This window comes from Perca fluviatilis, chromosome 14 (assembly GCF_010015445.1).
Source record: "Perca fluviatilis chromosome 14, GENO_Pfluv_1.0, whole genome shotgun sequence".
Taxonomy (NCBI): Eukaryota; Metazoa; Chordata; class Actinopteri; order Perciformes; family Percidae; genus Perca; species Perca fluviatilis.
In genome coordinates, this window is record NC_053125.1 from 6,513,023 (window position 1) to 6,528,590 (window position 15,568).

General features: G+C 40.8%; 2 protein-coding genes across 2 annotated transcripts in view; one reads left to right on the forward strand and one right to left on the reverse strand.

Moving 5' to 3' along the window:
- LOC120572493 (equilibrative nucleoside transporter 2) overlaps positions 1-15,568 on the forward strand; it is a 43,498-nt gene that overhangs the window by 20,644 nt on the left and 7,286 nt on the right. The gene's annotated exons all lie outside the window — the stretch shown is intronic.
- LOC120572494 (serine/threonine-protein phosphatase PP1-beta catalytic subunit) overlaps positions 1,858-15,568 on the reverse strand; it is a 31,704-nt gene continuing 17,993 nt past the window's right edge. The window contains exons 2-8 of the mRNA XM_039821832.1: positions 10,693-10,824; positions 10,352-10,582; positions 10,134-10,238; positions 8,962-9,033; positions 4,239-4,390; positions 3,490-3,624; positions 1,858-2,442 (exon numbers count right to left, since the gene is read on the reverse strand). Coding sequence (XP_039677766.1) covers positions 2,338-2,442; positions 3,490-3,624; positions 4,239-4,390; positions 8,962-9,033; positions 10,134-10,238; positions 10,352-10,582; positions 10,693-10,824 — 932 coding nt within the window. The 3' untranslated portion in view covers positions 1,858-2,337. The remainder of the gene's footprint in view (positions 2,443-3,489; positions 3,625-4,238; positions 4,391-8,961; positions 9,034-10,133; positions 10,239-10,351; positions 10,583-10,692; positions 10,825-15,568) is intronic.

Below are 15,568 nucleotides of genomic sequence, written 5' to 3' on the forward strand. Positions count from 1 at the left end.
TCAGAAAATGTCATCACTTTACAGTTGCAGCCTTTTAAAAATAGGAAAAAACAACACTTATGTCATATTATGATATCCAAAATCTAAGACGATATCTAATCTTGTATCACCATATTGACGTAATATCAATATTTTCCCCAGCCCTAGTTGCGAGTAGGCCATTTCAAATGTTAGACCAGAAAAATGTCCCCCTACTGTTCTGTGTCCCAGTAGGATAGCTGGGCCCTGTTCTTTAAACACGGCTTAACTCATTTAGGCAGGGACGTGCACGGGCATTTCGGGCAGCGAGGGCTCAAGAAAAGAAAAAAGTTTTATTAATAAATAATAACAAAACGTTAAGTATATTAACACAACTGTGACTACCTTACCAATTTATCTTATTTCCTTTACGCACTTGTTTAATAGATTTAAAAAATACTCAATCAGTTCACACAGACTCTTTAGTATTCACCAGGTTAATCACAAACAACAAAGGAAACTCTGCCACAGCGTCAGGTTTTCTATGCTACTAGTTTCAAGTATATATTTAGAATAGGTGACAGCACCAAGCAGAGGGACATGGTTTGGTTTATTTTGCAACTGGCAATAAATCATATGAATTCTTTTGGGGTTATTGGAATAAATAACGACGATAAAAAAAATCTTCACACTAAACTGAAAAAGGCTGTCGCTGCAATTCTGTTAATTTTACAGGAAAAACCACTGCACCAATAATGAAAAAACATTTATTTTTAGATGAGGGAGAAGCCTATGATCAAAATGATGACGTTACGGTTTCATTCAGGACACTTTTTTTCATGTTGTGGTCCATTTAGAGATTTTGGTCTATTTTGCTTCCATGTCTTCTTTATTCTAATGGAAATAAGACTTCCAAAATACACATTTAGATGCTCTTTGTGTTAGGCTGCATCTGTAAATTTCTTCTAAATTAATTTACATATTTAAACCTAACAGTTAAGGGGGGAAAGACTCTTAACTCACTCAATTGTGATGTTATTTGACCCAGATTTGAGCTGTTCACCTGGAGTGTCTCCATTAAGCCCAGTACATCAGCCTGTAGGGCCATGATGCCTCAGCCAAACCTTAGCTAACTTATTTCATAAGCTAGTAGCTCATGCATCTTAGCAAGACACAAGTTAACTATTTGTTATTTCTCATCCAGCTAAAAAGCTTCTCTGGACACAGAGGATTAATGCTCTTGGATGAAGTTCTCTTGAGCAATGCAATAAAGTGGAAGTCATGGTCACCTCTCCTATGAGTGGCTGAGTGCCGATCCAATAGTTGTATGCATGGTGAACTTGTGTTCATTACTTCAGTATTACTTAATGCACCTATACATTACGAGTCCAACTTCAATAGTTCAGTATTACTTAATTACCTATAAATTAATGAATCCAACTTAAATTCAGATCAAACTTAGTGTATGCCATACACACTGAAGTACTTTTCTGTCTTTAGAATTCAAACAATGACAAACCCATTTTCTTCATAGCTGTAGAGCACAAACGAGGTGATGCAAGAACATCACAAGTGTCCTGAGGTTTCCTTAAAAGTTACCACTAGGTGGGCGCCCGGATAGCTCAGTTGGTAGAGCGGGCGCCCATATATAGAGGTTTACTCCTCGACGCAGTGGGCCAGGGTTGGACTCCGATCTGCTGCCCTTTGTTGCGTGTCATTCCCCCCCCCCTCCCCTTTTCACATCTTCAGCTGTCCTGTTAAAAATAAAGGCCGAAAATGCCCCCAAAAAAATAATTTTTAAAGAAAAAAACCACTAGGTGGCGGTAATACACTTTAACACTTGTTCATAGGTCAGGTTTGTGTCACACTGAACTGGAAGAACCACACAGAACATTCAGATGGATTAATTTCCTGTATTATTTATTGAAAACCCAGCAGTCGTCATTATTACCTGTTGTGTCTGTACAGGCGGGGGGGAGTGGGGAGGTGTGGCACACTAAACTAGTTGTCATTCTGTTAAGAAAATTAAAAAGGACAAAAAGACACAAAAAGAAAAAAAATACTCTGATATGCTACAGAATGACACCCTTGTCATTGAACACTTTGTTTTTTAAAAATGTTACACAGATGCAGCGAGAAGGAAAAAAAAAAAAGCGTTGAGGAAGAAGAGTGTGACAAGCGGTTCAGAGGGACATAAGAAGAGAAAGACAGGTATGGGTGTGTCCTTTCAAATAGTTTGTGTTCGTTTTGTTTCCCCCTCTCCGCCAAGTGTTGCTTTTGCTTTATTTATTTTTTTGGGGGGGGGGGGGTTGTGAAAAGCCAACAGGAGACCATCATCCCTCTCTTGTTCTCTGCGTCTCTTCCTCCCTCCGTCCTTCTTCATCGTTTCTTTGGGGGTTGGGCTGTGCGGGGTGGAGTGATGGGCCGACCCGAGTTCATCCCTCCGTACTGGTACTTGGCTTTCTTCTCAGATGGCTTCAGGATCTAGGAGCACACAAGGGAATAACAGCGGTTAAATGATAAAATATCAAATCGGTACGGTGTTTATGTTTTTGAATACAGGCCCAAGGGTCGTACTCTGTGTTTCCCCTGGCTTTGTGGAAGACTTGGGTGCACGTGCACTTAAGGAAAATGTAACATTTTTAAATTTAGAAAAATGCAATGTCCCCCATACATTTTGTGTCTATTTGTAGCCGTGTTGTGTCTCCTTGTGGTCACTTCTGTTTTCTTTGGGGTTGTTTAGGGTCTCTGTGGTCATTTGGCGTCTCTTTGTAGTCAGGTTTGTGTCCCTTTGTGATAGTTGTGAGTCTCTTTTTTCACATTTGGAGCATTATTATTATTAGTGTCTATAAGGTTGCAAAAGCTAGAGCAGATATTAAATAAAAAAACACTAAGTGTATATAATAAGCATAAAGAGAAAAGTCCAACTACAGTCATTAGATCTGAGGAAAGTTTTTTAGTACAGTCTTAGGTCTTAGGTGCTGCCCAAAATGGCTCACGTGCCGCAACCTAAACCTTATACCGGCCGGGAAAAACCCTGGTGATGCATTTTTGATCCCGCTTAAGCTACATAGACTTGATCTTTTTCACCACTTTCTAAACTTAGGAAATCCCTCCTATCTGTGCTGGTGTTTAGGATATTTAGGAGGGCTCCAGAGATAGGCGTCACCAGCTGATGGCGTTTAGACTGAGACATTTCAGAGGAGGTGAGATGTTTTGGGAACGCTTGATAAAAGTAAGCTTATTGAATCACAATTTGGGGTCTTGTATCATTATTTTTGTTATTTTGGCAATTTCAAATAATAGCGTGGCTATAGCCAAATATTTGAGAGAAGATGACGCACCTAACAATATGCATTTCTCAAGACTGTTATCATCTTACAGTTCATTTTGGCATCACACCTTTATCTTTATATATACATATTTACCTATACACATACAGTCAATAAGTGGTGCCATTTTCTGTATTTGGAGTTTCAGTGCCTGATCACTCGAACACAACCATGTCAGTACTCTGCGGTAACGTCATACCTGGAAGGAGCACATCAGGGTTTCATCCACGCTCATCATGCCGCCGGCGTTGTCAAACTCGCCACAGTAGTTGGGAGCCGAGAACAGAGTCACCAGCTGCCGCTTGGCAAAGAACTCATAACCATCTTCCACCACCTGGGGGCGTCCAGACACACAGAACCATCACTCAGTTCTTACATACAGTAGACCCATCCTCTGATATGGGCTTCTTTCAGCAGATCAGCACCTCCAAACGCCAATATATAACATTTAAAAGACATGTGGCTGTAGGGCTGCATGCTATGAGGAAAATATGCGATTGTACGATAGCCTAATTTTGCGATACAACAGATATTAAAGTGTACTCAGTTCCCCAGTTCTGCTGCTTTCGGTGTTCTGCTAAAATACAACAAATGGCTTGTTGAATTAAAGGAAATCCTTTCCAACATTCTTTTATTGAACAAATTAAATTTTGAATTGAACATAAAAGGCAGCACTAAAAAAAAGTGACAGTTACATTTGCAGTACAAAGTGCAGTTTTCCAACATTTTCTTTCAACTAACACAAAAAAGTCTCTGAGTGTCTTTCGCGATGTGTCGCAGCCTTTAGCGATAGGTGTACATTGTGCCAATTGGTATACCCGATGACGAAAAAAACCCGATATATTGTGTGTTGTGTTAAACCACAACTGGATGGATGTTTCCGTTTAGTCCCTGTTCTATGTGTTTAAATGGTGAGATAGTGAGAGGATGTGTGTGTGTGTGTTGTACCTGGTGGGCTCTGCAGATGAGGTCCAGGTCGTGGCGGTTGAGGAACTTGCTGACCACATCGGCGCCAAAGGTGAAGGAGACGCCGCGGTCGTTTTCTCCCCAGCCCTGGACGTCCTTATCGGGGTCAGACCACAGCAGGTCACACAGGAGGCCTGGGAGGAAAAATACACAATATTAAGGCAACTAACATTTATTTTCATAGTTGATTCATCTGTCATTTATTTTCTCTATTAATTGATTAGTTGTTTGGTCTATGATTTAGTTTTATGTGTGATCTATGACAGGGGTGTCAAGCTCAATTTCACTAAGGGCCACACTGGAAAATGAGAATCACATCAAGGGCCAGACATGTAGACTGTATTAACATGCTTTTAATCCAAAAAAAGTAAAAGATCTTTGACTGTATTATTGCGTGTCTCGTATAGCTTTCTCACTCACAGTTTGGTTGACATAAAGCCCTAATAAAGTCAGCAAAAAAAGTTCCTCAGCCATCAGAGTTTGGCAAATCAAGCAAAACAATGAATACATTTTAAAAAGTAGGCTACCACACTGCCGACTCACAACAACCTGTTTCACGGGTCTAAATATGCAAACTCACTGGTTCTGAGAGAATTTCGGAGTCTCAAAGTCGGCAAATCTGCCAAATGAGTGTCAAGTAATTGCAGTTTGAACATTTCCCGTCTTTCTGGTTTGCGCACAACTAGGTGGGCCAAAATATATTATGAACCTGAGTTGGGCCAGATCAAAATCTGCGAGGGGCCGGATTCGGCTTGCTGGCCTTGAGTTTGACACGTGATCTGTGATATTGTTTGGTCGTGTTTCCCAAAGCCCAAGATTACGTCCTCAAATGTCTTGTTTTGTCCACAACTCCAAGATATTCAGTTTACTGTCACAGAGGAGAGAAGAAACTAGAACAATATTCACATTTAACAAGCTGGAATTGGATAATTTTGACTCAAACTGATTAACCAATTATCAAAATTGTCAGCTGTACACAATATTAACTATATCTTACTGACCCTTGCTGTCCAGAGAGGTGTTAATGGCTGCATTCACACAGGAGAATGAGACGTGATTCATCTCATTCGTCATGTTAGACCTCAAATCTGAGTCCCAGCATTAAACAATGAGCTCTGCTGTTGATCGAGCCTCTCTCAAACTTCTGGAAGTCCCTTTTATGTCACATAAACATACAGTATGCTGGCTAATAAAACACCAACGTTGCCCTATATATTTATACACACACATTCTTCACCTCCACACACTCTGAGTCTCCTTGAAAGACCATAAGAGGATCTGAGAGACAGCGGCTGCTAGGATGTGAACACCGGTTGCCTTATAAGGACAAGAAGGACCAGGTTTAGCGAAGAGGGGGCAAAGACTCTCACTTCCACTGGTTTACTAGGACTTAGAGAAGAGCACAAATCCATCATCAGCTGAGGCTACAAAGAATGGAATCACAGTATCTTCAAATGACCTCATTAGTTAAGTTTCCATCCACTTGTCAATCGAATTATCTGAAGTTCAGTAAAGAAAACTCATGCGAATAAAGCTGGTGAAAGTGTGTTTCCATCAAACAGCTTTAAAGCGAATAAAAACCTGTGCGTAATGACGTCACATGCTGTTTTGCGATTAAATTGGTATATCGAATTGATTTGAGACATTTTATGGTCTTTCCATTCATTTTTGCACTGAATCGCACAACATTCAAGCGAACGTTTGCGAACAAAGTTTTGCTAGACAGAAGTAGTAGTTGTTAATATTAGAAGCCAAGCTATAAGCTCCGATGGGCCTTTGACCGAGGATCTGATCCAGCTCATCTAAAAAGGTGGAACTTGTCTTTTATTTTCCCCCCACCGGGCGCGCGAGACAACTCTCTTTTTGGGCGTGGTATCGCTGTTTGAGCGCTTCCATTTACTCCGCAGGACGTCCCACGGCTTGTCGTAAAGGGACATTCTAAACGCGAACGTGGTTTAATGTATCTAAACAACGATCAATCATCACCATATGAATCATGGTCATATCTTGTCATGAACACTTAAGCCTGTCAAAAAAACTAAATCGAAATCCAACGATTAAGTTATCTCACGTTAATGTTTTCTTCATCATAGTGTCAGATAACGTCCATAATATTTGGACATTGGGTTAGATTTGACCCTTTTAAGTGGTTATGATGAGCAATATAGGAGAGGATTTTTTTGGTGATGACTGATTGTTGTTTAGGTACATTAAACCACATTAAGCATTTTCACATTAGGACTTATAAAGCCAATGAGAACCGTGGAGAGTCAACCCCCAGCCGCTCCGCTGCTGTGAAGCAGAAACGCTTTATGTCATAATAATTGGACTTTGGGTTCGAGTTTTTGACAGTTTTCAGTGGTTATGAGGAGCAATATGAGAGAGAAATTAGGTGATCATTGTTTAGGTACATTAAACCAAAAAGCTTTTTCCTCGCCATAGGGCGCAATGATGAAGAAAACATTAACGTGAGATAACTTCTATAATCGTTGGATTTCGATTTAGTTTTTTTGACAAGCTTAAGTGTTTATGACAAGATATGACCATGATAAATCTGGTGATGATTGATCGTTGTTTAGATACATTAAAACACGTTAAGCTTTTTCACGTTAAGCGTTTGAATGTCCCTGTCGTAACCTTTGTTGGTCATTTCCTTCGCGAGCTCCTGATAAATTATGGCGTTTCTTCGATTTTTGCTATCTAAAATAGCTGTTATATTTTTCTGGTAAATTAAAATCTCGTCTCCTCATTTGTCCGCTTACATCTGTTTTTGTTGACAGCTGTCATGTGTGCAAACAGAGCGGAAATACTGGGCGGAAATGACCTAAAACTTAATCGCAATTCATTATTTATTCGGCAAATAACGTTTCCATCAGCGTTTACCGCATAAGCCGTATATCGATCAAGAGAAAATCCGATGAGACCGAACGTATTTTCTTTGAGTCGATATTCATGAAATTCAGTCAGATTTTACTGTTTCCTTAAGGCATTTTTCATTTGATATCACTTAATTCGGATAAAAACGTGTGGATGGAAACATAGCTAGTGTCATAAATAAACATCTCTCCTCCCACAGAATGTGCTTGCAAGTCTCTCTTAAATATCAGCAGATATAGGAGCCATTTCCTAAGTTAGGAAAGTTGATAAATTATTTTACTTCTCGGGCTAAAAGTGGGACCAAACCTGCGTCACTCTGAGAATGTTTGGCCAGTTAGGGCCGATTTCCCACCCTGAGAAGCTTAATAACTAAGGGCCTAGATTTGCTTTGAACTTAAGCTATCAACATTTAATGTAAAAGGGTGTAGAAGGAAAAAGAAAGAAAAAAGGAGGGGAGGGGGGGAAAAAAAAAAAAAAAAAAAAAAAAAAAAAAAAGAAGAGAGGGGGGGGGGGGGGGGGGGGGGGGAAAAAAGGAAAAAAGGGGGGTATGTATAAAAAAAAAAAAAAAAAAAAAAAAAAATAAAAAAAAAAAAAAAAAAAAAAAAAGAAGAGGTGTGTTGTGGGGGGGGGGGGGGGAAAAAAAAAAAAAAAAAAAAAAAGGGGGGGGGGGGGGGGGGGGGGGGGAAAAAAAAAAAAAAAAAGAGAACTTTTAAAAAAATAGGGGGGGGTTTTTTTTTTTTTTTTTAAAAAATTTTGGGAAAAAAAAATAAAAAAAAAAAAGAAATTGCCAGATTATTGTAACGACAACAATTGTTAGTTGCAACCCTTAAAAGGGTTACTACCATTTTTTTTCAACCTGGACCCTATGTTTTTGGGTCTGAGTGACTGATGGGAACAACAATCTTTGACATTGGTCCAGTATTAAGGGAGATTTCTGCAGTCGGCAGCGGAGAAACAAGCTCCAAATTAAGTTAATAGGGCAATTGTCCAACTTGTAGTTACATTCACAAAAGTGCTGTTTTTGCCACTGACCACTGAAGTGTCTGACAACATTATGGAAAGGATTTCTAAGGAGGTCGACCTTTCTGTTGAAGAGTAAGATCCTTTTTTTAAACATAAAAACATCCGCGAAATTATGTTCTCCAAACCCACCAGACTCCATGTAAATAAACAGTTATTTTAGCATCGTAAAACACACTTCATTCAAAGTAAAATTATGAAAAGCTGTTTCGGGTCGTCTTTCCACTTTTCCAACCATCACAACTCTAGTTTTGGTTGAAATAAACACATAGTTTACCGATTTACATGTGAAAATATGTTATGTTATGCTATAGTATTGTTTTTTTTTTAAATAGAGTCTGGTGGGTTTAGCGCTAGTGACCGCAGAGCTGTTTCTGGTTAAACAAAAAGGTCTCAAAAAGCCTCTCTCTGAAGGGATCATTTCCATAATGTTGTCAGACACTTAGAATAATAATCTGAGCCTTTCAGTGGCAAAATAAAGCACTTTCAGTTGACCAAATTGACGATGCACATTTGCCCCATAGGGTTACATTGCAGCCCGGTCTGTGGCTGCCTGTTACACTTACTACTGGACCAATGTCAAAGATTGTTGTTCCCATCAGTCACTTACACACAAAAACATAGGAACATAGGGTAGTTACCCTTTAATGTCAACCTAAATGAACTAAAAATCCAAGTGCAACAAATAACATGTTTTTATTGTAGTCGAACAGTGGAGGAAGAAGTACTTAAGAAGCAATAATACCACGTAAAAACACTCCATTACAATTGGCTGTGTGTGTGTGTGTGTGCGTGTGTGCTGACCTACCTGTGTCGGGCACGTCTGTGGGTCTCATGATGCGTCTGATCTGCTCCATAGACTGCAGGTCTGGAGAGAGACCTGTGGGCAACACGATGACACAAAACCATCACTGTGTAAATTGCTGCAGAAATTCCCACCTGTGTCTGGGCAGGTGTTAACACACATCAGTAACACTATGTGCTTTGACCCATTTACTTCATGTCAGATTAGTCAACCAAAAATACCGACAGCTTATAAAAAGGTTCCTGAACTTCATCTGTCACACTCCACATCACACGTTAAAAATGACAAATAGGTTTTGACAGACAGCTCTACAGTGAGCCCTGAGGACAGATATCAAAACAACGGCAGTTGTTCAGCTGCCAATAGGTGACAGAGCCGGCTACAGGCGCCGCCAGATGACGCTCCTTACAGGGGCCGTGGTAATGGAGTTTAGCCAGAAAAGGTGAGCGTCACGCGGCGCTGACAGTTAAGTTTAGGTGCCAAAAACAAAAGTATTTTGTTTTCACCGCAAAGTGAACTCCGCTCTCCCACTTGAAAGCGCCGTGTTTTATGTGGACACCACGTTGTGCCATTTCATTTTGAGATTATTTTCAATTGGATATTGAAGATGGCATGCCTGGCAGAGTGGCACTATATCCATGGTATTGGAAGGGGGTTTTAATTCTTACGTGTTTTGTTTCGTTGTGCATGATCAAAAACCATCCCAGCGGTAATGGCAACAAAAACTGTCCTGTCCTGTTAGTAGTGTCCTGAAGGAGTGTCCCGGGACAGTCAAACACTGTCCTGTACACTGTCCTGTGACTCCCATGACTGTTTACACACTTTACAGATAGAGTAGGTCTAGACCACACTCTGTAATTTACAAAGACCCAACAATTCCAGTAATTCCCCCAAGAGCAAGCATTCAGTGCGACAGTGGCGAGGAAAAACTCCCTATTAGGAAGAAACCTCAGACAGACCCAGGCTCTTGGTAGTCTGACAGTGCTGGTTGGGGGTGTGATGAACAGTGGCAATAACAGTCACAATAAAGATAATGGATCAGTGATTAGAAATAGTAGTTGTACACTATCCTGTGACTCCTACACTGTCCCCCGCTTTTTTTTTTTACAAATCGCACCCTGCAAACTACCAACCGGATATATGGGTAACGATCACCAGTTTGTTGACATGAATACCTCCGTGACAGCAGAAGATCTTCTCGTCCACTATGGCAGCGATGGGCAGGCAGTTGAAGCAGTCGGTGAACGTCTTCCACAGCTTGATGTTGAATCTGCGTTTACCTGCAACCCCAACAAGATAGTGAGTCAGGAGGCCCCATGGCAAAGATACCCAAAATACAGACAACGAAACACTTCGGCTTCTGTGTCGCCATAGGAGAGCAGGGAGCACTCACACTCGTCGTAGAAGCCGTAGATGCGGTTGATGGAGGCACACTCGTGGTTGCCCCGGAGCAGGAAGAAGTTCTCAGGGTATTTGATCTTGTACGCCAGCAGCAGGCAGATGGTCTCCAGGGACTGCTTCCCTCTGTCCACATAGTCGCCCAGGAACAGGTAGTTGGCCTCTGGAGGGAAGCCGCCATACTCAAAGAGCCTCAGCAGGTCTGTGTACTGTCCGTGGATATCGCCTGGAGGACGAAGAAGGGGGCGGCGATGGGTGGAGGAAGGAGAAGCAGGAGGTTAAACGAAAATACATGCTACAGTTGGGGAGAACAAGGCCAAGCGGGAGGTTACTGACCACAGATTTTGAGCGGAGCCTCCAGCTCCAGAAGGATTGGCTGACTGAGGAAGATCTCACGGGATTTGATGCAGAGGCCGCGCACCTCGGCCTCCGTCATCTGGACAATCTTCCCTGGACGACATCCTCGCACTGGAGGAGGAATGGCATAGGGTTAAAGACTTAGGCATAAGCTGTTCCCTGATTATTATTATTTTATTTTTTTGACCGTTGATTGTCACAAAACTGCACACATCATCTCCCATTGGGTGACTTCGCACTAAATACTGAATGGAAGGTAGGGTTTAGTCAACAGGCAGAGGATGGAGATAGTTTGTGTGGGCGTTGTTGATGTTGGGTGTGTTTTAGAGACCTCTTCCTGTTGTGTAACTGAGGCAAAGAGAATGGGGTCAAAAAGCATGTAGATCCATGTAGGGATGGGATATTTCTCTATTAAAATGGACACAAGACTGTATAGTCAGAAAAATGAAAAACTTGATAAATGAGGTTAGTTGATTCTTTACTTCATTTGTCAATTAGTCATGTGGCTGAATGATGACACATGCATTCAATAAATACAGAACATACAAGACAACATTCCGCCCATCCATTCAAAGTATTATTTTATACGGTATTTCATCTTAACCCATTCACAGGGCTGGGTCCCAATATGATTCCCAAGTTTCCGTTCCCATACCAAAATTATATTTTCAATACCATTACTATACTTTTTTTCTACAAAACTCTACTTTTTAACACTTTATGCAAAACATCAATGCACCAATGTTTAGATTTTATCTAAATACAAGCAGCTGTACAAGAACTTTCAAAAACTGCATTCTTAAATTAGCAAACTGAAAGTTTTTATATGAGGAAATACCCCAATGAAAGAATAAGTAAACATTAGGACTATGAACATGACCAGACATTCAATATTTCAGACACACAACGTCAACATTTCAGTCAGTAGCCGAAAAGTATCAAAGATGGACTAATTGATAGTATTCAAGCTGAAACAGAAAATTAAATAGGAAACTATTTTGACAGTCAATTCATTGTTTAAAGCTTTAGTGCATGACTATGTTCAGAATATGGTGTCGTCCGACAACTTTCGTGCACAGAAACTCGAGTGAAGATAATGACCTCTTCTGAAGAGTCCATCATGTTTTTTTAATCCTCCGTGTCCTCCCTGGTGGCAGTGTGCGATCACGGAAGGCTTGTGTCATGTGGACGCTGCGACCATTGACATATATAAAATGGACCAATAGACCCTGTTGCTCTGGACGGAGACCAGTGAAGGCTATTAGAAGCTAGGGCTGGGCGATATATCGATATAAACAAATATATCGATATATTTTTAAATGAGATATGGAATTAGACCATATCGCATATATCGATATAGTTCAAATGTGATCCTTGCTCCCATAGATATGTCGCCGTGAGGTTCTAAACATACGTCAAAACCCGCCGCCATCTTGGAACAGGGGTCCGAAGCATTCAGATCAACGCTAAAGATGCCGGACTTTTGTACTGCTTAATTATGTTCGATAGAGGAAATGAAAAGAACAAACCGCAATGGATAACATTTAACAGGTGACAATGTGTTTTATGATTATATATGCCGCCGACCACAGCAATCTGAGCTCGGGCGGAGCGGAGGCGGAGAGCCCCGTGGCGGCGCCGCAGCGTCTCTTCCCCGGGCAAAAACACAGCTTCGCCGCCGCTGCGCCGGTCCCCGCTGATCCAGATCGGACCAGCCAAAGACAGAGTTGTGACCGGTAGGATCTTCACGTAGTCCAGGACGAACTGTATGTCAATATTGGGCGGAAAGTTCCACTAAGCTTGCCGGCGGCAGGCGGACTGAAAGAAGCTACAGCGGGGCAGCGACCTCCGCCGCGCTGCAGGATCTGGAGCTCAGTGCCCGAGAAAATTACATGTAACGCATAAATACATACAGAAATAAATAGTGGAGGAATGAGCCCGGACATTTCACAGTCTGTTTAAACTTCACCTTGAAGCAGAAACTCTTAGTTCAGAAGGGTGAAGTTTCCGTTTGAACTCAGATCTGTGAACCGATCATAATAAATATTCTTTGTATTAACACATTAATTAGTTTCTTTGTTTTGTAGTCGATAGTTCATCTTTTAGTTTACTTAAGTGGAAGCAGTATCAAGTGGAAGAATGGGACTATAACCTAGGCTTACAGGCATGAGGCATTACATTTTGAACAAAGTAGATTATATTAATATCAAAAGCTTAATTGACCTTTGGAACAAATCACAAATAGCCTATGGAGCTTTGATTTCAAAAAAGTTACTCCTGTTATACAGTATTTAGGTTTACATTTTATTGTTATTTGAACAGCTGAGCATTTAATCATGAACCAGGTGAAGAAACCGGTTTATTATTTATTTGATTTTGCAACTGTTTCTATGAAACTACTTGTGACATGTCATATTTGATTTGGGCTTTGACTGAACATTTGCTCTCAATTCGCGGAAAAAAATATCGGGATATATATCGTATATCGATATTCAGCCAAAATATATCGGGATATGACTTTTGGTCCATATCGCCCAGCCCTATTAGAAGCACTTTTCCGGTGATGGCCAGCTTTACTGCGCAGCCTCCAACTGACAGAGACAACGTAAATGTGACGTGAGCAATGTGTCTGAAAGTGTGAAGTCTTCTGGTAGCTGTGCCAAGAGAAATCTCAATCATTCCCAATCTTACAGAGATGGAGAGCGTAGGTATATGTAAGGAGATAACATAAGCACGGGCTAATTATTGCTAACTAACATGCTAGTTAACATTAGTAATTAAACTTAGACAGCTCACGTAAGTCGAAACTGCCTGCGAGCTTCTCCTGTACTATATGGTAATTCCTCTACTGTGTGACAATAAGTCACTTGGTTATGACACAACCGTTAGCCTATTTTTACAAAAACGTCTACTATGGAGCCATAACGTGAGGTACAAGGTAATGGAGCCTTTTATACATTGTCGTGTTTCTTTAGAAATAAACAACGGACAAATAGAGTCTTTAAACGCTTCAGATGTAAAGTTATTCGCAGTCAAGTGACGTAAAAAAAAAATGGCGGTCAGCAGGATGCTAACAGGAGGTGATGGCCAGGTAGCAACAAAATGGCGCCATAGATGGCTCGAGTTCTGAAGCGAAGTTTACCCCCTTGGCTGTGACAGTGTTGTTGTCATTACTTCCTTACTTCCTCATGGGGGTGACAGAAACTACGCACTATAGCTTTAAGTCCGTTTTCAAGCAAAGAAACTAAATATTCTCTGGTTTCAGCTTCTTAAATGTGAGGCTTTGCAGCTGTCAATTGTCTTGTGTGATTGTGATTTTGGGGGTTTTGGGATGTTGGTTGGGCAAAACAAAAACATTTTAAGAGCTGACATTTGATAGAATAAAAAAAAAAAAAAAAAAATCGATTCATCCAGAAAATGATCAGCAAATTAAATCGACAATGAATATAATCATTAGTTGCAGCCCTAGATTGAATATAAAGAAAACTATTTATGAATAATATTTCTATTTCTAGTCAGACGCTTACTGGCCTCTGGAAATGTGTTGAAAAATATGGCATCTGTGCTTAAAGCTGATAAATGCAAACCAGCATCGACAACAACCCCTAGAGCTGCCTTTTGAACTTCTCCTGCAGTATTTCCATGTTCTGCCACCGCCCTATACTGTATATCCCCAGTGTGTTGATGAGTAGCAGCATCACAGACAACTCCTCTTTTTCTCCTGCTTGGTAAACCCCAGAAGTGGGCCAGAGCTGTCAGATGACACCGCAGCAGCACGATGGAAACCCTAGCAGGCGTCAAGCGCCACTTAATAGGTAAATCAAATAGACGGGGCGAGAGGGATCCTGCTGCTCCACAGCCAGAGGAGTTTGTTTTTTAAAAAGGGGAAGAAGTGAAGTATGCAAGAGAGTGTGAATGAAAGGTGTTTATTAAGGCTGGGTATCGTTCAAAAATGTTCGATACCGGTACCGATACCAACACCGTGACTTCGATACCGGTTCCTAAACAAACCAATTTTATAAAAACAAAAATAAATTACATTACGGCACAAATCTTTCTATTTATTTTCCAGCTCCTAATACAGTATGTGAGGCCCCCGTCTCTGTAACGTAGAGTTTTTCCTGCGTGCCTCTACGTCGTGTAACATTAGACAGCCAATCACAGACATTATTAGATCTTGGTAGAAGCATGCTGAATACTTACTGGCTCACTGACTCTTATGTGAGATTCAACCCTTAGGTATTGTAAATGAAGTACTGTATTGAATAGGGTTGGGCATCGTTTGGATATTAACAATTCTGATTCCAATTCCGATTCTTCCTTTCGATTACCGTTCTTATCGATTCTCGATTCCGATTTTTTTTTTTTGAGGGGTGGAGTTGAAACGGGTCACATGCTTATTTCACAAATAAAAAGGAAAGTTTTATTTTGATTCAAAGGTGGGTTGCATTTGACGGGTCTTTTTCCAACGTAAAATAAAGCCACGCTAGAGCACCGCTTACAATGCTCCATGGCTGCCACACAACAAGCGCCTGGCTGCTACGGAAACCAAAACTTGCGCACGTTAAATTTGGAACCCATGATCAGATTTGAAACCAAATCCTCCAAACGATTCCAATAAAGAAACGATCCCGATGCCCTAGCCTAGTATTGAATGACGAGGCATTTTTTGTTACTTGATACTTTAGAGGCAATTCAGTCGGTGCCTAAAAAGTATTGAATTCGGTATCCAGCCCAAGTGTTGCTATGTGATTCCTGCAGCTCTGAAGCGATTTCACATCCAGGTTTAAAGTGCTCATATTATGTTCATTTTCAGGTTCATACTTGTATTTTGAGGTTGTACTAGAATAGGTTT